At 48.4% G+C, this 21,183-nt stretch overlaps 2 protein-coding genes across 2 annotated transcripts; both read left to right on the top strand.

Moving 5' to 3' along the window:
• Window positions 1–533: 533 nt before the first annotated feature.
• Window positions 534–11,000, top strand: LOC139602495 (SWI/SNF-related matrix-associated actin-dependent regulator of chromatin subfamily A member 5-like). Its single transcript, XM_071452387.1, has 12 exons — window positions 534–843; window positions 1,665–1,891; window positions 3,323–3,444; window positions 3,533–3,685; window positions 4,932–5,068; window positions 5,527–5,671; window positions 6,057–6,176; window positions 6,410–6,520; window positions 7,059–7,172; window positions 7,791–7,913; window positions 9,187–9,319; window positions 10,279–11,000. The coding sequence occupies exons 1-12, from the start codon at window positions 707–709 to the stop codon at window positions 10,452–10,454; spliced, it is 1,698 nt and encodes a 565-aa protein (XP_071308488.1). The 5' UTR covers window positions 534–706; the 3' UTR covers window positions 10,455–11,000.
• On the top strand, window positions 10,809–20,693 carry LOC139602455 (mucin-19-like). Its single transcript, XM_071452323.1, has 6 exons — window positions 10,809–10,831; window positions 11,612–11,834; window positions 11,884–12,248; window positions 15,452–15,576; window positions 18,290–18,444; window positions 19,548–20,693. The coding sequence occupies exons 1-5, from the start codon at window positions 10,809–10,811 to the stop codon at window positions 18,409–18,411; spliced, it is 858 nt and encodes a 285-aa protein (XP_071308424.1). The 3' UTR covers window positions 18,412–18,444; window positions 19,548–20,693.
• The last annotated feature ends 490 nt before the right edge of the window (window positions 20,694–21,183 follow it).

Genomic DNA, 21,183 nt, shown 5'->3' on the forward strand with positions numbered 1-21,183 from the left:
GATGTCTTTAACTCAGCTGAAGTAAGTCTTTTGTTTCTGAATCAAATTAATTTTGCTGGTTTTCCCAATTTGAAAGTAGACCTGGATATGTATAGTTAGTGGTGTCAGTTACTGATAAGTGATAGATTGAGTTGGAAATGTTTGTTATAAAGCTTTTCATAAAATAGGCCAAACAAGGTCATTTGTTCTTTTACTTCCTGGCCATATGAGAGTTGTATTTGTTCACCATTGTGATGCTATTGTACCTTGAAAGGAAGCCTCTTATAAACCAATGATTTTGTTGATACAGGATTTTGATTCGTGGTTTGATACCAACAACTGTCTAGGGGATCAAAAACTGGTGGAGCGCCTTCCTGTGGTGAGTCCTTTTGCCTTTTATACAAGGGTTACATTTACCTAAGTTAAATCCCAAACAGTTCTTCTAATACTTCTTATGATAGACTATTAGGATGAGAGAGATTATTCCACAACTTTTCAGTCAAGCAAAATTAAGTCCAAGGACACAGAACCATGTCAAAGATCATTTTGACCTAATCTTTGAGTCTTTCAAATAAAGCACATGTATATCCTATGTATAGCAAATAATTTCTCCATATAGGTTGCTTTTTTTTTTTTCAGATTGTCTAACACTAGATCATGTATCTGTGATAGAGAATATCTGCTCTTTGATTCATCCATTGACCTGATCAGTGTTTCAGTTTCCAAAATGCATTTAATGGTGAACCTCTTTCAGGTGCTACGACCATTCCTTCTCCGTCGCATCAAGGCTGATGTGGAGAAAAGCTTGCCTCCAAAGAAGGAAGTTAAAATTTATGTGGGCCTCAGCAAAATGCAGCGAGAATGGTAATTAATGCATGTGCTTGACTGGGCTGTGGTTCAGGCTCAGAAGGAATGTGCTGTCTGTGACTTGGAGGTTGTGTAGAACTCAATTTATTCTCTCTGGTATACTCCCAGTTTATTCCTGTTTCTTTCTGACACTGCTATGACAGAACCATGCATGTCAGGGAGATTTACCTGATTAAATGAAGAGAAGGGTGAGCTTTAGACAGTATTTGTAGCCTAAAGACTTATGAAAACTTGCTTAACTTCTTGCTTAAAGAAGAGGAGGTTCAGGAGGAACCTTTTTGCTCTGCACGACTCCTGGATGGGAGGGTGCAGCCGAGGGGGTCATCAGCCTCTTCTCCCAGGCAACAGAACAAGAAGAAATGGCCTCAAACTACACCAAGGGAGGTTCAGGTCAAGCATCAGGAGGAATCTCTTAGTGGAAAGGGTTGTCAAGCATTGGAATAGACTGCTCAGGCAGGTGGTGGATTCACCATCTCTGGAGGTATTGAGGAAACAGCTGGATGTGGCACCCAGTGGATGGTGGTGTTTAGCCTAAGGTTGGAACTGATGATCTCAGAGTTCTCTTGCAACACAATCGATTCTGTGAGTCTGTGCTACATTTCTGACTTGCCCAGAGGCAAAAGAATGACACCCAAACCATGTCCCATGGCTGCCATGATGCTGAGGGCAGGTTCTGTCTCCCACAGGCTTTTCCTGGCTTACATGTATTCAAACCTTTCCTCCTCCTCCCTCTGCACCAGCAAAAGATGCAGCTTGTAAATCATCCCCCAGCTTCATTTTAGAGTGAACAGAAGGGTTTTTTTCTTTCCCTGCTGTAGGTATACCCGAATCCTGATGAAGGATATAGATATCCTGAACTCAGCTGGGAAGCTGGACAAGATGAGACTGCTGAACATCCTGATGCAGCTGCGGAAATGCTGCAATCACCCGTACCTCTTTGATGGAGCAGAGCCTGGCCCACCTTACACAACAGACATGCATTTGGTCACTAACAGTGGCAAAATGGTACTTCTAGACAAATTGCTGCCTAAGTTGAAAGAACAAGGTATACATCTCCTTTCTGGGGTTTTGAGAGTTTTTTGGTTCAGTAATATTTTTGTGTATTCTGAGCAAAACCCAGAGGACTTTAGCCAGGATTACTGTTGGTTTCTAGTATGATACCAGCTTGGATCAATAGTCCATTATGGCTTTTTGTGTTGAAGTGTTTTGATTTCTTTTTTTTTCCCACTTTTTCATCGCAGCTAAGTTCACACCATAAAAACATCATTTGATTGGGGCTTTAGATTTTCTTTCATAGTTTTCTTAGCTATCTGAAATATAATTATGTAGTATTTTAGCCACACCTTTGATTTGCCATGAAGGATCATTTCAGATTCAGAGTCCTCATACATAGTTCAAGTCAAATCCTGTGTGAAATTGCTGGATGTGATTTTGAACAGTACCTGAGGTTTTTCTGTGTATTCTATAAACACTCAGACATGGGGGAACTCTTGAGTTGTTTTAAAGTTATTTGAGCTTTGAAATGGATTACTGTAAAAGTCACTTGCAACAGAGTTTTTGACACTGGAATAAATTTTTAGCTCACTATTTTTTGAGTATGCTTACAGTAGTAACTTTGCTAAAGAAGTTGGATGTAGGTTTGTGAGTGGGGACACTTTGCAGGAAAACAAAACCACGTCCAAACCTCAACCTTCTGTAGTATAGAAGTAAACTGTACTTTGTATCTAGGTATCATCCAAGCAGCTGTGACTGTATAACTCAAGACTGAAAACCAAGCAATTCAGTGGTTACTGTGCTTTTTTGATCTTGGTTTCTTCCTGATATCAGGTTTATTGATGAGGTGTTGTAATTAATACTGGACTGGTCTCCAATCAAATTAGCATCTTAAACAAGAGAGTTCAGTATTAACCCTTGAGTCCAAAGGACAAAAGGAAGTAGAAACTTTGTTATATCCTGTGTTTTACTTAAATTTCTCCAGTAGACTGGAAATGGTTGAGTGTATATGCATAAAGTACTGAACCTTTTCTTTTTTTTTTTTTATTTAAGTTGTTCTTGGCAGTAAACTGACAAGTACTTAAGAAGAATTCACTTTATTTCTAGAGATCTTAAATCCAAAACAATCAAATACTTCAAAATTTTATTATTTATACTTGATAATGTTTTTATATTTGTGTTACCATCTTACTCTGCCATGTCTGGGAACTTTTCCTTGGGGAGTACAACACAAAATGAAAAGGAGAAGCCAGCCATTAATTAGACAGTGACATATCAGGGTAAGACAAACGTGTCCTATGGCATGGATGTGCTGTGGCAGCAGCAGCTGCAGCCCTGCATTGTAGTTTGGGTCTGAAATTCAAACGACTTTTCTTCTTAGTACATGGAATTGCCCTCCTTCCTTTTCTGGTAGTGCAGACTTGGAGAGTTTGTTTAATCTTACATTTTGGTGAAAGCATAAGAAACCTTTTTACCCAAACAGGCTCAAGGGTTCTAATCTTCAGGCAGATGACAAGAGTTCTAGATATTTTGGAAGATTACTGTATGTGGAGAAATTACGAATATTGCAGACTGGATGGACAAACTCCTCACAATGAGCGACAGGTATTTACAACTTCAGGGATTGTATTTATGTAAAAATACTACTTGTAAAACATTTTGTTTAACTGATACATTCTTTTCATTGATTTAGGCTTCCATTAATGCATTCAATGATCCTGACAGCTCAAAATTTGTGTTCATGTTGAGTACACGAGCAGGAGGTCTTGGAATCGATCTGGCTACTGCTGATGTTGTAATTCTCTATGATTCAGACTGGAATCCACAAGTAGATCTCCAGGCTATGGTAAGATTCCAGATGGAAATTATGGGGTTTTGTTTTTCTTTTTCTCACAGTACTTTGCTAGAAATGTGTACTTCCAAAATAAATTGGTATTTTCCCATTTTAGCACAGGAGCAGGATTTGTAAGACTAATTTTCAGTTCAAGTGCAGCTTCCACTGTGTGGAACCATTAGTCCTCAGTCACATTTGGGTTCTACAGTGTTTTATGTAGTGGGAAATGCTGGGTGTGTGCTACACCTCATAGTATTGTTTAATGCAAATAGCCTACTTGAGTAAGTAAAAATGAATTAAATCTAGGTTGTTAATCCCAAAACTATAAAGCTGTTGTGGGGAGTGGAGGTGAATGTGTTTTCACTGTTTTTCCTGCGATCTTGAAAATGAGATAAAGAAGAGTTGAATTAAAGTTTTCAAAAACTGCTTTTATGGTGATGGTAATGAAAGGATCTCATTTTAGTAACTATCCTTAGGGGTTTTTTTAAGTAGATGTGGATGCATCTCCATCCTGGATACATGTCAAGGACATGAGTGACCACCTAAGAAAGCAAAGCTATCTAAAAACTGCCAGTGGATTTTTGGATTTTTGGTTGGTTTTTTTTTGGTTGTTTTTTTTTTTTTGACAAATGAGGCCTTTCAGAGACAAGTCTTGGAAATGTCTTAAATTATTTCAGTTAACCTGTGGGTCTCAAGTACTCTAGCAAAAATTACTTCAAAAGAATGATGGAACTGGTGTCTAATAGCTCAAATGAGGCAGTACCAGCTACCACTACAGGTGTGTGTTGAGAATACTGATTCTCACAGTGGTTCATGTTTCACTAGTCAGGAGAGGCAGGGTTATTGTATTTTTCTTGAACTATTCATGGCACTACTGAAGGATTTTGAGAAAGGCAGCTTTTGGTCAGCAGAGAGATGATTTCTTCATGCTTTGATTCTACAGAAGGTTGCTTAAGGTCAGAAGCATCCAAATCTTCTCCTCTGTGTGATTTAATGAAAAACCCCAAATCCTGCTGTTTTTTAGCTATGACACATAGAGACACACTCACTGTCAGTGTTATTGAAAAAAAAAACCCCAAACCTGCAATGTAGATAAAAATGTAGTATCTTGGGTAGCCATGGATAGCTGTAAACATTTTAGTAACCTGTGCTGTTCTGTTTTGTAGATTTGTGTGCTGTAAATAATGAAGATCTTAAACCTCATTATGTAGTCATGCTGGAAGGCAAGTGCTGACTTTTTTGTTACTGTTTTGGGCAGGATCGAGCGCACAGAATTGGGCAGACCAAGACTGTCCGTGTGTTCAGGTTTATTACAGACAATACCGTGGAGGAAAGGATAGTGGAGCGTGCAGAAATGAAACTGCGCCTGGATTCCATAGTCATCCAGCAAGGCAAGTATTATATGAAGGCACTTCGGATCTAGGATGAAATTCCCTTCTTCTCCCATTGTAAATCATGGTGGAATCAGCCAGTAAGAACCAGTGGGAGTGTTGCTTTTGCCTCATCTGAACTCTGAAGGGAGTTCATGTGCAAAGGCCTCATCCACTTGGAAATTTGTTTTACTGTAGGAGTAGGCATTTCCTCACTAACTTTTTGCTTACCTGCCTGGTGGGATATAGTCAGATTTGACTTTTTAAAGCACTCAGTTTCTTCTTTCACTTTAAATTTAAATGAATGCCTTTCCTTTTTCTAATAGACAGAGAAAAGTAAGGTAACCTTAGTTGACTTGCTTGGAATCAGTAATATGTAGTTTGTATGTGGAAATATAAGGGGGAGAAAATCCTGTATTGCTCCTTCCATAACATAAACTCTTTAGTGAGTTGCTATCCTCAAGCATTTTTATCTTTAGGAAGATTGGTGGATCAAAACCTGAATAAACTTGGAAAGGATGAAATGCTGCAAATGATCAGACATGGAGCAACACACGTGTTTGCTTCAAAGGATAGTGAGATTACAGATGAAGATATTGATCACATTTTGGAAAGAGGGGCAAAGAAGGTGAGAAGGTTTGTAAAGGGGAAGCTCACCTGTAGATTTGAATGTGATGGCAAGATAGTAAGTCTCTGGATGATAACTTGGTTCCAAGCTGGAGAGAAAAGGGGTTTTTGCTGTAGAGGGTTTTTGTGTTACTCAATCGTGTCTGTTTTTTCTGATGTTGTCAATAAGATGTTTTATAGTCAAGTACCTTCTAGAATGGCTCCTCTTCTTTCTGGCAATGGGATGTTTTAAAATGAAGTACCTTTCAGAGTGGCTCCTTTCTGGAATGAGGTGTTTAATAATGACGTGCCTTCCAAAATGGCTCCCGTTCTATCTGGGAATGAGATGTTAAATAATGAAGTACCATCCAAATGGCTACTATTCTTTTCTGTATCCCCTGTCCAAGACTGCGGAAATGAACGAAAAACTTTCAAAGATGGGTGAAAGCTCCCTTAGGAATTTTACTAGGGATACTGAATCTAGCGTGTATAATTTTGAAGGGGAAGACTACAGAGAAAAACAGAAGGTAATGTTTTAAGTTTCTTTTGGAGGAATGCACTGAATTGCATGTTTTAGTCATACTTATTTAAGAGGTATTGGGTAAAATACAGTGTCATCTATGAAAATAGTTTAAATAACACTTATAACACTTATAATGAAGTAGATGTAGATCTAATTTTACATAAAACTTGTAGCTGGTCTCATGATCTTGCAAGACTTAATTTTTGGTTTTGGGGGTGATGGGTTTTGTTTTTATAGTTGGCATTTACAGAGTGGATTGAACCACCTAAAAGAGAAAGAAAAGCCAATTATGCTGTGGATGCTTACTTCAGAGAGGCTCTTCGAGTCAGTGAACCAAAAGCACCCAAGGTGAGTTGACTAATCAAAAGAAATAAATTTTTTCAATATGTATGGTAAATGGCTGAAGCTCTAAGCAACAAATAGGTCTTGAGTCATAAAAACTGCTCTGTTCACTTTTATAAAGTGGAGGGACTATCTAAATTTAGAAAAAATTTCCAAAAGACTTGAGACAAACTTCTGTGAGAAAAAATAAGAACAGTATGAAACTTGTAAGACGTTAGGGAGGCTAAGATCAAGTTTTTTCTAGTTCTTATTTAAGCAGCTGTAAATTTTCCTGTGGAAGATTAATGCTTTAAACACGTGTGACTTTTTCACCAGCCACCTCCTCCCAAAAGACCTCTCTTCCCCTTCTCTCACTGCTCTTTTACTTTTAGAATTCTTTGTGGTGGTTGGTGTGTCTTGCATGGTGTGACTTTTTTCCCCCCAAGTTAAGACAGTGCATTTTTGTAACAATAATGCTTTTTGTTTGCTCATAAACTTAAATTACTTTTTACAAGCAAGCAGATTCTGGATGTGAAAGGGAGCAAATGCAAGCTTTGTGTTTCAGGCTCCACGGCCTCCAAAACAGCCAAATGTACAGGACTTGCAGTTCTTTCCTCCTCGCCTGTTTGAACTGTTGGAAAAAGAGATTCTCTACGACAGGAAAACAATTGGTTACAAGGTAACTGAAGAATTTCCTTGACCAGAGGGCTGGAGCACCTCTCTTAGGAGGAAAGGCTGAGAGTTGGGATTGTTCAGTCTGGAGAAGCAAAGGCTCTGGAGCAACCAAATTGCAGCCTTTCAGTACCTAGAGGGGGCTTGCAGGAAAGCTGAAAAGGGACTTTTTACAAGGGAGCAGCTTTAAACTGACAGAGGGCAGGTTTGGGTTGGATATTGGAAGGAAATTCTTCACTGTGAGTGTGGTGAGGCACTGGCACAATTTGCCCAGAGAAGCTGTGGATGACCCACATTCCACTTGCTTGGAAGTGTTCAAGGCCACGTTGGACGAGCCTTTGAGCATCCTTGTCTAAGCAGAAGGTGGCCCTGCCCATAGCAGGGGCTTGGAAAAGAGGTGATCTTTAAGGTCCAGTCCCTTCTGTGTTATTCTCTAAATTCTTGCAATGGAACAGTTTAATGCAACAGTAGGAGAATAAGTACTTTTCCAGCCTTTCACAGTAATTTAAATGAAATAAAATCATGTTCAGCTGTAGAAGCTATTAGGTTATATTAACAAAAAGGTGACAATTAGTAATTATCTGTGAAAAATTAATTCAGTTTTACAAAGTGCAAAACCTTTCAGGTACCTCGTAATCCTGATCTCCCAAATGCAGCCCAAGCACAAAAGGAAGAGCAGCTTAAGATTGATGAGGCTGAACCTCTTAATGATGAAGAACTAGAAGAAAAAGAGAAACTTCTAACCCGGGTATTGTCGGGTCTTCAGTGAGACTGAAATCAGCCAAAGCTTGTTTTGTGTTTCACAGCATTATGGGAGCATTTCTTGGTCACTGATCGGCATGTGCCGTAGTTAACACATCTGCACAGTTTGGTTCAGACTGAAAAGAGTTTCCAGCATTAGGTTTGTCATAGGCCTATGTCATAGGATATCTTTGAGGAATGTGCACCAAGGATTCTCCTGAATCCTAGTCTGGCATTCACTATAGACTGTGATGTCTTTCCATGAAACCTTGCAGAATGGCTGCAGAGCTGGGTGTGCTGCATTCCACATGATTTAATGCACATATTCTGCCTCAGTTTCACACCCTTATGGAAGTGAATCTTGGGGTCTGAACAGTCAGTTTTCCTAAACCACATCTGGTAGTGGATAGTTCCCCTCACTAAAAGAGGGTGTGAGCTGAATAAGTATATAATTAGGAAGCCTGTATATTTAAATAATTTAAAACCAGGTGAATGCTTGATATGCCTTATTTGGATATTTTATTTACACGTTGTATTTTGGCAGGGGATCGGAATTACAGGACAGGATTTCTTGCTTGCGTAGTAATGAGCTGCAACAGCTCACTGTGGAGACACCAGAATCACAGAGGTCAGGAATCAGTACAGTCCAGTCAGCTGTGGCTAAATCACAACATGGCTGGCAGAACTTGCTACTTCCCACTACTTGTAAAAGCTACTGGTAATATGAAATGAACCTACTTTAGCTCATGACTTCAGCAGTGCTACTTGTGTCTCTGCTGAAAATCACCATCACAAGGTGGCTTTAGTCCTTCTGAGGGAGAGTGACCATGCAGCGGTCACTGCAATGATGCAATGGCTGAGGGTGTCTGTGAGGCACTTGGGGGGCCTTTTTGACAAAACAAAAGCCATTACACTACTTTCACTTGAGCAATTTTTTTTTCTTAGAAAGTAATCCCACAGAGAGACTCTTAGGAGGAGGGATTAATTTTTCAGCTGAAAACTTACCAGAAATTACTAGGTAAATAAAGAACTAGTGCTAGTCATTTTGCAGTATTTAAATAGAGAGACTACAGTGACTGCAGTATAAAAAGAGTTCTACTAAATTACAGTGACTGCAGTATAAAAAGAGTTCTACTAAATTAAACTGCAGAGAAAGAAAAGGTTTAACACTGTGGAATGATGGAAGTGTTACAGGCAATTTCAAGAAACCGGTTGAATCAAATTTGGAGATGGACAAATCCTGAACCTCTGTGCAATGTTTCCTCTTGATTGCTGTATAGGGCTTCACTAACTGGAATAAGAGAGATTTCAACCAGTTCCTCAAAGCCAATGAGAAGTGGGGCCGTGATGACATTGAAAATATAGCACGAGAAGTCGAAGGAAAAACCCCAGAGGAAGTCATGGAGTATTCAGGTAACTTAATTCTGTACTCAGCTCTGAGAGTATCTAACTCTGCTTGGCTCATTTGAACTGCCTGAGAACATGGTAACATCCTACTGCTGAGAATTTCTTACACTGCTGTTCTAAGATTTTTGGGGTAGAATTATATTGATGTATTTTGGATCTGCTGCTCTGTCTTTTACCATCATTACCGCCTGCACAACTAAGGCTGTACTAAAATGCACACCTAAACTCCTGCTGAGCCACTTCACTGTATCCTGAATCTAACTGGGTAGCACTGTCTTCAGTTCTTGTTAATTTTTGCAAAGGGAAATGCTGAGAAACACTGCTTAGCTGAAGAGATTTCCCTTTTCCTTGTATTCATTAATGAGAAGTTAACCTTTACCTCCTCCTCGAGAGCAGAACTCAGTAAATACATCACGATTGAACCTACAGCCACCACTGGTAACCTGAGTCTTAACCTCGCATTAGAAGAGATTTTTTTCCACTGTAGTGTAGCTGCAAAGTCCTGGCACTACATTTCTAAAGGTACAGAGCAAGTTGAAAATGTGCAAAAATCTTGTACAAAAACCCCTTATTTAAACACCTAATGGTCTTTCAGGCACTTGCTTGTCTTCGGGCACTCAGTTGCCCTCTTGCTTCTATTGATAAAACTGTGTTCTGTTACATCTGTTTTCATTTGAAGAAGCTTTGTTTCCTTTGAGGAGACTGACACACAGAAGTCTTACTGGCCTGTATTGTACCTCACTTAAACTGAAGACTCCTATATCTACCCTCTTCAAAACAGCATTTGTACTACTGCAGCACATGGTAGCTGGAAGGGAAGGTTTCTTACCAGCTCAAGGCATGTCTGTTGTTACACAGCAGTAAGCTCTGGTAAAAGGAAGGAACAGCTAACATCCTTTTTTTAAGGTTAAACCCCTGACTTTTACAATGCATGATAAGATACTAAGAAGTTGTTCTTTTCTTAGCTGTGTTCTGGGAAAGATGCAATGAACTCCAAGACATAGAGAAGATCATGGCTCAGATTGAAAGAGGAGAAGCTAGAATTCAGAGACGAATCAGCATAAAAAAGGCTCTCGATACAAAGGTGGGTTTGCTCAGTTTCTTTTTTTTTTTCCTGGTGCCAGTGAGGGGAGATGCATGACCCCTGTCTGACCAGTGCTGCTGATGTATGAAGACATCTTGGGCATGACATTGGTCTCTTTGCATAACACTCAGCAATTTCTTCCTATGGCTTTTCCATCCCATGGAAGTGCTGTGATGACACCCTTAGCTATGGTCTACCCTGGTGTTTGTAACAGTCTTCTGTATTACAGCACACAGTTCAGAGCGCTGTGTAACTCCACATAGTACAGGCCTTGGGGAGGAGCACAGTTCCTTCTGGACACGTGGAACTGAAATTAAGAGAGAGAGAGAGAAATGGAGAGAGGGGGATGGAGAGAGGGAGAAATGGGGGAGATAAAGGGATGGAGAGGGATAGAGAGAGGGAGAGAGAGAAATGGAGGAAGAGAAGGGAGAGAGGTAGGTGGGTAGAGCAATAGGGGGGAGAGAAACATAGGAAAACAGGTGGAGAGAATTGGAGTAAAGTAGAAACAGGTAGAGATGGCAGAAGACAGAGGGAGTTAGAAACATCAGATTAGAGAGCACTTAAAAAAGACTGATCCAACAGTCTTGGGGAAGGATGGGAGATAGACCTTTTTACCTTTCTGCTTTTGTCTCTTTCTGTGGTGCATCATATCCATCCCTTCCATAGCTGAACCAGTGGGTCTGGACTTTCTGACAGGAATTCAACAGAAAGCTTTTTCAATCTTTTGTCCCCCTAGAAGCAGCCCAAGTTTTTGGGGCAATCCATCTCAAAACATTTCTGTAAAATTTCGTTTTGGTTCTCGATGCTGCTCAGGGCCATCAGACTGACACAAAACCCCCTCAGTCATGTCCCCAGCCCCGGTGGAACGGCTGAGCTCTCTGAACTCCAGCCTGGCACTGTCCCACCGTAATTACATTGCAATTGTAGATAGAATTGTGGCAGGTTCTGGGCCACTGGCTTGGAATCCTCCTGAATCCTCAGGGCTGACCATGGCATTTGTCTGTACTTTCCTGTCCCTGGGGCTGATCACTCCGTGCTTCCCAAGGGACAGAGCGCTCGTTCTGCACGGCTCCTTGGAGCTGAGGGTGCCTGCCCACACTGAGAGATGGGTGAGTGAGCGACGCCGTAATGTTCAGGTGGGTTCGGCTTATCTAGTTCGGTCGGGCTTATCTAGTTCGGTTGGGCTGAACGCGGTTCCGTCGCGTTCCGTTCAGTTCACCTCAGCTAAGCTCGGATGGATTCGGCAAATCGCGGCCAGAGTCGGCCGTTCGGGTAGGCTCGGCTGTTGTCGGCTGCTGTCGGCCAGACTCGGCTGTTCTTGGCTCCACTCGGCCGCACTCGGCTGTTGTCGGCTCCACTCGGCCGCACTCGGCTGTTGTCGGCTCCACTCGGCCGCACTCGGCTGTTGTCGGCTCCACTCGGCCAGACTCGGCTGTTGTCGGCTCCACTCGGCCGCACTCGGCTGTTGTCGGCTCCACTCGGCCAGACTCGGCTGTTGTCACTCCACTCGGCCACACTCGGCTGTTGTCGGCTCCACTCGGCTGTTGTCGGCTCCACTCGGCCACACTCGGCTGTTGTCGGCTCCACTCGGCCACACTCGGCTCTTCGGCCCTACCTGACTCTGCTCCGCGCTGCAATGGCGGCCGCTGGCAGGGCCCCGCTCCCCGGCCTGAGCCCCGGGAGGGGACAGAGCGCTGGGACAGCCGCCGCAGCCCGGCTCACCCTGTCCCTGCCCGCCCCCGCGTCCCCCGGAGCGCGCCCTGCAGCGCAGAACGCGGCCTTTGGGCCAGGAGCGGGGACAATGCCCTCGGCTCGGCAGCAGCGCCGGGAGGCAGCGGGCGGTGCCCTCAGGTGAGCGGCCGGAGGGGAGGGAGCTGGGCCGGGGGCACCCACAGGGGGCCGGGGCTGCTTTGGGCGCTGCTGCGTGGGACCCGCTGCGGGTGGCACGGCTCTGTCCCGGGCCTTGCGGCTCTCTGGGATCGTGTGCCGTGGAATGAAGGTGGGGCTCGTCCCAGCTGCGGGAACAGCGTTTTATTGGGTGAGAAACAGAGTTCACTCTCTAGAATTTTTACACGTTTGTTAAGGGATAAAAGGCAGCGCTGGGGTGCTTGGCTGTTTGCCAGGAGCACCCGGTTCCCTTAAACCGTGTTCTCTAGATTCTGTTCCATTGCAGTGGGGTGTGCATATTCATTAGAGTTTATACATATTCCAAGAGTCCTTTTCAGTTTAGATGTTCTTTTGCTTGGTTGGAACCTTCGCGCCATCTTGTGGATTAAACCAATATACTTTATTTCTTCCTGTGGTGCCATCCTGTCTTATTTTCAGTCCCTCGCTATTTGATAACGAGGGTCAGTAAATTTTTCCTTTTTTTTTTCAGTGCTCTGGTTTCTGTTTCTGTTATCTTGTGTTTCAGATAAGATTGTCCCCAGCTGTGGGAAATCACCTCATTATCTGACACCATTTTCTGAGTTCCTTACGTGTAAAAGCATTTGAACATTTCACAGTCTCTATTATAGTCTATTATAGTATTACAGTCTAAAATAGTATCTGTTACAGTGCTGTTTATGAAAGCTGTGCAGTGCATACACGAACTGACAGATTATCCTTGATCCAGAGCAGTAGTTACAGACTGTCCCCTCTCGGGAGTTTTGTGCTCAATAACAGCGTGCCAGAGCTCAGACATAAATGGCAAGGGCAAGAACTGCATTTGTTCTGTTCCATTCTGGGCTGGGCTGAGCTCTGTTTGCCGGGAAGCAGCGGGATGGGTGTCCCTGTGCCCACCCCCCTGGGTCCCAGAGAGAAGCTGCTCCTGTGGCTGCAGCTGAGGGGCACTGGGAAACCTGAACGGTCCTGATGGAAACCGATGCCAAAGCAGGTTTGGTTGGGTTTGGGACTTGCCATTTTCCCCTGATCCGTGGGTTTTGCCTTAGGAAACAGGAACTGGGCACCAGGACATTTTGTTAGCCTAGAAGGGAGGAGTTGGTTTGTATTTATTTCCTGAGGCACCTGGATCGATTTGGGTCTCAGTTGGCACCCGAGAGCCTCCTCTGTGTCCTGGGTGGGGTGGTGGCTACCAAAGGGGTAAAAGGTGGAGCAGGAGGGTGGGTGGAGAGGAGAGCAGTGGCTCTGTGGGGATTTGCATCTGGAAAGGGCCCTCAGTTTCCTGGCGGGAGTCCTGGAATCAGTCGCTGAGCAGTGAGGATCGTGCAGCTGCAGCGCCGAGAGTGCAGAGGCTGCAGTGGGCGTTGTCTGCTCGCTCTCCTGATGTCCCATCTCTAATGCTGGGCTGGCACCCAGGCACCTCCCAGGGCTGCACAGCCTCAGGGCAGGGGTGGTTTGTAAATGTTTTAAATGCTGCAGCAGCTCCCTCAGGCTGGATGAGTGTGAGGATATCCAGCTCTGCCTTCGGGCTTGGAGCACGGCAAGGGTGCAGGGCTCACGGTCAGTCTTGTTTAAACACTTGTAATAGCAAAACATTTTAAAGCAGAGACTGTGAGGCAATAACAAAGGCGAGTGTGTGGCAAGGATAGGTCCGAGGTGTCTTTATTAAAGATCCACACTGCTGGATGTTGTGTCGGAGCCCTCTGGGGACAGAAGGTGTCCCCAGAGCTTCATGAAGCCCTTGTTTCCTGCTGGCAGGGCAGGGGGTGAGCCCAGCCTCGGGGGCTGTGTGGCTCCTCCTGCCTGGAGCAGGGACAGCCCGTGGGGCTGAGCCCCAGAGGTTCAGTTGCTGGAGCAGGTGGGGATCTCTTTGTGCCTGGGAATTGTCGCTGCTGCGTTCCTGTCCCAGCTGCAGGGTTCCCTCAGAGCCCGTGCCCTGCAGCAGCACTGGGAGCTCCTGGGCTGGGCAGGGAGCAGCTCTGGCCTGGGGCTCTCAGTCCCATCAGTGCCCATGGAAAGCCAGCTGGGTTTGTTCTGCTGCCATCAGCCTCTCTGCTGTGCCAGCCTCGGTGCCAGGGCACAGAGCTGTGGGAAGGCTCCATCCCATCTGTGCCAAGCGCTGCCAGCGCTTCCAGCAGCGCTGCTGGGGCACCAAGGGCTGCCTTTGGAGCCTGGCTGGCACAGAGGGTGACACACTCTGCCCTGCAGCACCCAGCTGCATCCCACAGCTGCACAGTTCAGCCAGCAGGGAGCAGAGTCAGCTCTGGGGCCCAAACCAGGTTTTGTCGCCCAGAGAGCCCCTGAGCTTCCTGAGGCAGCACACAGATGTGCCCTGGCCTTTGGGGCTCATGGTGAGGGCTGCCAGGGCATTGTGATAAGGCTGAGCTGGAGCTTTCTTAGAAAAGCCATCAGCTGTAAGGAGAATCTCTGGCAAACAGGTGGCTGGGGCACTGGCTGGGAGCAGGTCCTGGGCTTTTCTCTTCTTTTCTTTAAGCTGTTCTTAAGAGGAGCCCAAAACTGCAAAATGGAAAGGAAGGGGGCTGTGGTGGTGAAAGTTGCTTTGCATTTTTTGAAGTGTTGCTGTGGATTTTGGTGTGTCAAGTGGCACTACCAAAACAGCACTGGAATAACCAAACTTCAGGACTCTGCGCTTAATTCCTTGAATGTGTTTGTGTGGGTGCAGGAAATGCCAAATCCCAAAGCAATTCCATGTCTGTAACTTCAAGTGCAACATCTTTAAAAGCAAGTGCTCAGTGTGGGCTTTCCATGTGGGTGCAAATGGCCCAAGGCCTTTCTTGTGTCCCAAAAGCAAAAACCCTTTCCCTGGGAGGTTTTGGAGGGGATTCTCTTTGGGATTTCTTGTGGTGCAGCATCCCGGGTGTCCCTTCCTTTGTGCCAAGTCCAATGGGAAAGGATGGAATGGCTGCCACGTGGGCTCTGGGATAAAAATGGTTCTGTTCAAATGAGGCAGAGAATGCAAGATGAAAAATGAGCATCCTTTCATTGTCTGAAATAGTCAGGAATAAAAGTGCTGGCAAAGGACACGTTTGTGTTTGAATTGGTGTCACCTCTCCTGGGTAAAACCCCATAGTGAGCCAGCAGAGCAGAGCTATGAGAGCTGGGATCCTTGGACTTCCACAGTGGACTTAATTTTCTTTTCTCCTCTCTTTCAGGGCAGGAAAAATCATCCAACTCCTGCCATGTTTGCCCGAAGCTTTGGTGTTGGAGCAGCCAAAGGCAAGAGGCTTCAGCAGCAGGGCTCTGCGCTGGAGGGCTCTGGTCCTGCCCACGCTGTGGGGTGAGTCAGAGGGACACAGGGCTCCCCTTTTCCTCTCTGCTGGCATGAGCTGCCATGGTAATGCCATTGCTGCCAGCCCAGCCCCAGCTGTGCCTGCTGGAGAAGGGCAGAGGTGCAGAGGCAGTGCCAGAGTTCCCTGGGGCTGCTGGAGCTGTGGTGCTGGCTGTGCCCTGAGGGCAGCTTGGGCATTGTCTGTGCAGCCCAGGGCTGCTCTGGGCCTTCCTTGGGGAGCTCTCAGTGCATGCCCAGCTCTGCCAGGGCTGGCAGCCGGTGCAGGGCTGGGTGACAGCCTCTGCTGGGGCTGGGGGCAGGCACGGCCCTGGCACAGGGGCAGGGGCAGGGCTGGCAGCATCTGGGAGCCGTGGGAGCAGAGTGAGGGGTGGTGCTGGGCACAGGGGTCAGCCTGTGCTGGTGTCAGCACAGCCCTGCAGGGCCCTGGCATCTGGGAGCAGCTCCAGCTCTCCTGGGGCCCAGGGATGGGCTCTGAGGGACTGGCTTTGCCTGTGCCTTTCCAGGGCAGCAGGAACAAGGGCAATGTGGTGCCAGAGCTGGGGCCCATCAGGCTGTATTTCCCTCTGGGAAAGCAGAACAGACTCTGGGCTGAGCTGAGTTTCCTGCAAGGGCTCAGAATCCAGGGAAAAGGGAGTTCAGGAATTGCATCTGCTGCTGGGAACATTGCCTTAGGCTTGCTCAGTTTGTGTCTGTGAGCAGTGGGCTCTGGGCTGGAGAGGTGCTGTTGGCAGCAAAAGATGGAGTCCATGCTCTGCAGGGATGTGCAGGGAAGGACTGAGTGGGAGGGAAGGGCAGTATTTAGAAATGAGATCAGCATTTCTCCCAGAATTGGGGTGCAGCAGTGATGGGGGTGGTTGGCTTTGCTCTGGGCCTTGTTATTCCTTGTGCAATTTGCAAATTCTGCTGCATGATTTCCTGTCCAGTATCTTTCTAACAAAAACTGACAGAAATTGAGGTTTAGGAGTAGAGCTGAGGTCCATTCACTGCACAATCTTGCCAAGGCTGGAGGACTGGGATGATGGCTGCTCTCAGCAAAGGTCACTTCTCAATGCTGTGTCAGATTTGCCTCAGTGCTGGGCAGGAAAGGTGAGGGTTTGGATCAGGAATTGTGCAAACAAGGCCTGGGTGTGGTTGATTTGTTTTGTTTTTCAGTGAGCCAGGGCTGGCACAGGGAATGGTGCAGGTGCTGCTCTGGCACCAGAGCTGCTGCCCTTTGGAGCCATGTTCAAGGTGTGACCATAGAACACTTTGGGGGCTGTTTTCAGCACTCTGGGTTTCAGAACTGCTGTCCCCAGCCCGTTGCCAGCCCTGGGACATCTGCTCTGCTTCCAGGCTGTCCTTGCTGGAGCAGCCTGGTCCCTGCCGTGCCCAAGCCCTGAGACACAGAGGGAGCCCTGTGCCCAGGGGCCTTTGGCACCTTGTCAGGAAGGTGGCAGCAGCCCCGGGAGCAGGCTGGAGGTGAGAACTGGGTGTTGGGAGCTGAGGAGTGCTCATCTGGGCTGGGGGGAAGGGGCAGGAGTTTCCATGCCCCTGGAGCTTTCCTGCTGGCATGGGGCAGCACAGGGAGCAGCATTCATTGTGCCCCTCCCACGGGCAGTGCTGGCCTGGGTGTCTGTGCTGTGCCACCAGAGCGTGGCACTTGGCTGCTGTCACTGCTGTCACTGCCAGCCCAGCTGGGGGCTGTGCCCTCCTGCCAGCCCCAGCCAGGAGCTCCAGGGCTGCCTCTGGGCCCTGCTGGGAGCGTTTGCTGGGAATGTGCCCCATCCCTGGGAGCGTCCCTTTGTCCCTGGGCTGCCAGCCAGAGCTTTGGGCTGCTCAGGCTCAGGCTGGGATTGCCAAAGGCACCGAGAGGGAGCAGCACAGGGAGGGTGCTCAGAGAGGGGCTGGCAGAGCCCAGCTGGCAGGCTGGGCTGGCTGCTGCAGGTGGGGCTGTGTGCACTGCAGGCAGGGAATGTCCCCTTCCCTCAGCAGCCCTGCAGATCCCAAGGGCTCCCAGAGCAGGATTTTATTCCTTACCTCCCTTTGTGGAGATTGATTCTCCACATTGCCATGAGCAATTCTTGGATTTCTCTAGGAGCAAACCTCCCAGCAGAGCCAGATTGCAGCGGAGGCCAGAGCTGTGTTTGGAGCAGGGAGTGCTGAGAGCTGCGTCTGCCTGTGCTGCCCCAGCCTGAGCACAGGTACAGGGAACAGCCTGGGCAAAGGGATTGGGGCAGTGGCTGATGCCCAGGGAGAAGAACACAAACCCACAGCCCTTCAGCCTGACAGTCCCCTCCACCCAGAGCTCAGCACACATCCTCACAGGGAAGCCCAGCAGCTGAAGGGAAAAAAAACCCACAGAAGAAAAAGGTGATTTATTGTGCTGTAAAGTTCTTTCAAGTTGTTATTAAAGCCCAACCAACATTTGCTCTTGATTTTGGTTGGGTGAATAATGAGCAGTGGGCACAGGTGATGCCATTCATGTGGCTGAAAACCTGGTGTGATCTAGAGGGGATCCAAGAACTGTTTGTGTAGGGCAATGGAATGTGAGGGGATGTCAGGGGCAGTGAGTTGGCATTTTGGAGGGAATTGCTGAGGTCATTGAAGGGAGACCAGCAGACAATTTCCCTGGGAAATCCCAGGCCCCTCGGGCCCACAGCCAGGACTCTCCAGGGCTGAGGGGGCAGCACTGGAGACTCCCTGTGGCCTCCTTCCTTGGCAGCAGCCAGCAGGGAAGGGAGAAGAGGATCCCTGTGGGATGAGACTGCAGAGAGCGAGCAGAGGAGCAGCCTCGGGCTGGAGAAAGGCCAAGGGACCAACACGGTGGCACCAGGGCACCTGTGAGGAACAGAATGGACACTTGGAGGCCACACGGAGGTGAGGAGTGCATGGTTTGGGCAAAATGTCAGTGAATCTCCAGAGAGATAAGGAGGGGATATTTAGGAGGGAAACGCTGAGGTGAGGAGTTCACCCAGCCTGGCACAAGGTGTGTTTGCACAGGCTGGGGCCAGAGGTGGGGGTCAACCCAAAGCCAGCCCTGCTCAGCCTCTAAATCCCAGGATAAGATGTACAGGCTGCCCACTGAGGGATTAAAAATACATAAAACTGAAACCAAGAGCATTAATGAGATTCTTGGGAATCCCATTAACTTGTTGGCAGAGCTCTTGACACAGTTTGGAGCTTTGATGACAAGAATGCATTTCTTTATTTGGATTATTCACTGTGTGGGATAGGGGGTTTGTTTGGATTTTAAGGCCCTCATGGTGGCCCTGACACTGCTCAGGAGCTGGTAGAGAAGCAGAGTCAGAGCTCCTGGCAGGCACAGGGTGTTTTCCCCCATAGTGGATTGTGGAGCAATTGTCTGGGACCCGGATTGTCCCTCTGGGTGATGCCACTTGCTGTGGTTTGTATCATTCCATCCATTTAATTCCCAAAACTTCTCAGCCCAGGGGTTGGAGCTGACAGGGCAGGACAAAGATTGTTCTCTGTATGGTGCCCAGATTTGGGGTTCCCTGTCAGCTGTGCCAGTTCTGATGAATTCTACCCATAGCCCCAAATTCCCTGCTCCATTCCCGCTGCAGTAACCTCCCAGTGCCCCATGGAGTGTGGGCATTCCCATGCAGAGCTGCTGCCTTGGACAGCAGCTGTGTCAGGAGCCAGCAGAGCTTCCAAGGAAGCTCAGCAGCACAGGGCCAAGGCCAGGGTTCTATTCCATAGAAGTGGCTGTTGAGAGCCCTCAGCCCAATGGTGTCCCTGGGCTCACTGGCCAGAGCTGCCTGGAATGGAGCCCATTTCACCCCCCTGAGCTCCAGGATGGAGAAGATCCAGTGGATGGTTTAGAGCAGGAGAAGGCAGTGGCCAGATGTGCTCCCAGCCTGAGCTGAGGCAGCCCCTGTGCCCAGGGGGGGACATCTCTCCCTGCAGAAGCTCAGCTCCTTTCAGAGCCTCAGCAGGGGCCTCTACAAATTCTTTTCTCTCAGGAAAGGGATGCACAGCTTTGTCTTCAGCACACCTCCAGTGGCACCTACCTGGGAAAGCTTTCCATCACTTCTGCACTTCCAGCTGGATCCCTGAAAAACTCCGAACTCCATCCCACTGATTTTCAGGTACTTCTGAGGGCTGCTGCCTGGGATTGAACATCTGTGGGGGAAGATGGCCTTGGCTTTGATGCTGCTGATGGCCGATGGCCTCAGGCTGGGGAGGAGGGAAGGGATTTGGGGTGGCTGGGCCACAGCTGGCAGCTGTGTGGGAGCTCTGAGCCAGGAGTTGCTGCTGAGCCCCTCTGCAAAGGGCCCGTGCCTCCATTCCCAGCAATGCCAGCTGCTCCTTGGGGTCCTGCTGGGCTGCTGGTGGTCTCTGTCCGGGCTGAAGCATTTCCAGGGGCCTGCTCAGAGCAGCCCCTGGCCCAGGAGCCACAGTGCAGGCACAGCTCCTCCCCTGCAGATGCCAAAGACACGAGGTGCTGCTGCCTTTCAGGAGCTCCTGGCCTCCTCCTGCCCTGCGCTCCCAGCCAGCTGGGACACAGCCAGGGAGCACCAAGGAGCATGGCTGGCAGCCAGCAGGAGACACCGAGGCCCCTGGGCCAGAAAAACAGCCCTGGCCTCAGCAGCCAGCATGGTTTGGAGCTGGCAACACTCACCTGCAGGCAACGCCCCCCGGCACTCTCCAGAAGAGCTTTGGCCACAGAGCAAGGTAACCCTCAGGGCTTGTCTTGTTGGCTTCTTCCTGGGGAAACAAAGGGACATTGTGGGAGCACATTTACAGCTGCTGGGGAAATCCTGGCAAGGGCAGAACAATCAGGGCTATGGGGAAGAGTTTGGTGCTGCCATGTTGAGTGCCAGCCAGTTCTGCCCCACAGCCATTGCAGGGGCTGCTGTGCAAAGCAGCAGTAGCAGAAGGGAAGGAGCTGCATTTGCAGAGGAGTTCTCTTAGTGGCAGCAGTCATTGCCATCCCACACAGGGCCTTTGGAACAGCCCTGGGATTGGCTCAGGTGTTTGGAGCAGGGTGCTGAGAAGGCCAAAATTCTGGGTTTGATGCACAGCTGGGCCAGTCACTTCTCACATTTGACTTGATGATTCTCACGGCTCTGGAAATAAAGAACAAATCGTTTGCACTGGTTTTTTAACCCATGGGGTTTTTCCTAGCATTTCCCTGGGGCTCCAGTCCCACCCCAGGCACAATGGCAGCGGGAGCAGCAACGCCTCGGCCCCAGCGGCCGTCCCAGAGCGGCTGCTCGTGGCTGGGAAGCTGCAGCCCCCAGCAGGGGCTGCGGGCACGGAGCAGGGGCTGCGGGCGCTGGGGCTCGTAGGGGAGCGCGGCGCTCGTGGCGTTACCGGGCCGGGGAGGCTGCGGGGCGGCGCCGTGTCCGCCAGGGGGCGCCCCGCGGGGCGGGCGGCGGCGCTGAGCGAGCGGCGATGCCCATGGGGTCCCGGGGCCGGTACGGGCGGTCTCGGTGTCCTTCCCGCTGCCAGCCGCGATCCAGAGGCTGCTCCGGGCAAGCGTCGTCCTCCTGGCGGCCATGGCAGCGGCACGGCACCGGCTCCCTGCCGCCGCAGCCGGAGCGTGCCTGGAGCCCCGGCGAGACCCAGCCCCGCACTGGCCGCAACCGGAGCGGC

The sequence above is a fragment of the Agelaius tricolor genome, unplaced genomic scaffold, assembly GCF_023055355.1.
Source record: "Agelaius tricolor isolate 1412-34295 unplaced genomic scaffold, bAgeTri1.0.p SCAF_34, whole genome shotgun sequence".
NCBI classification, from domain to species: Eukaryota; Metazoa; Chordata; class Aves; order Passeriformes; family Icteridae; genus Agelaius; species Agelaius tricolor.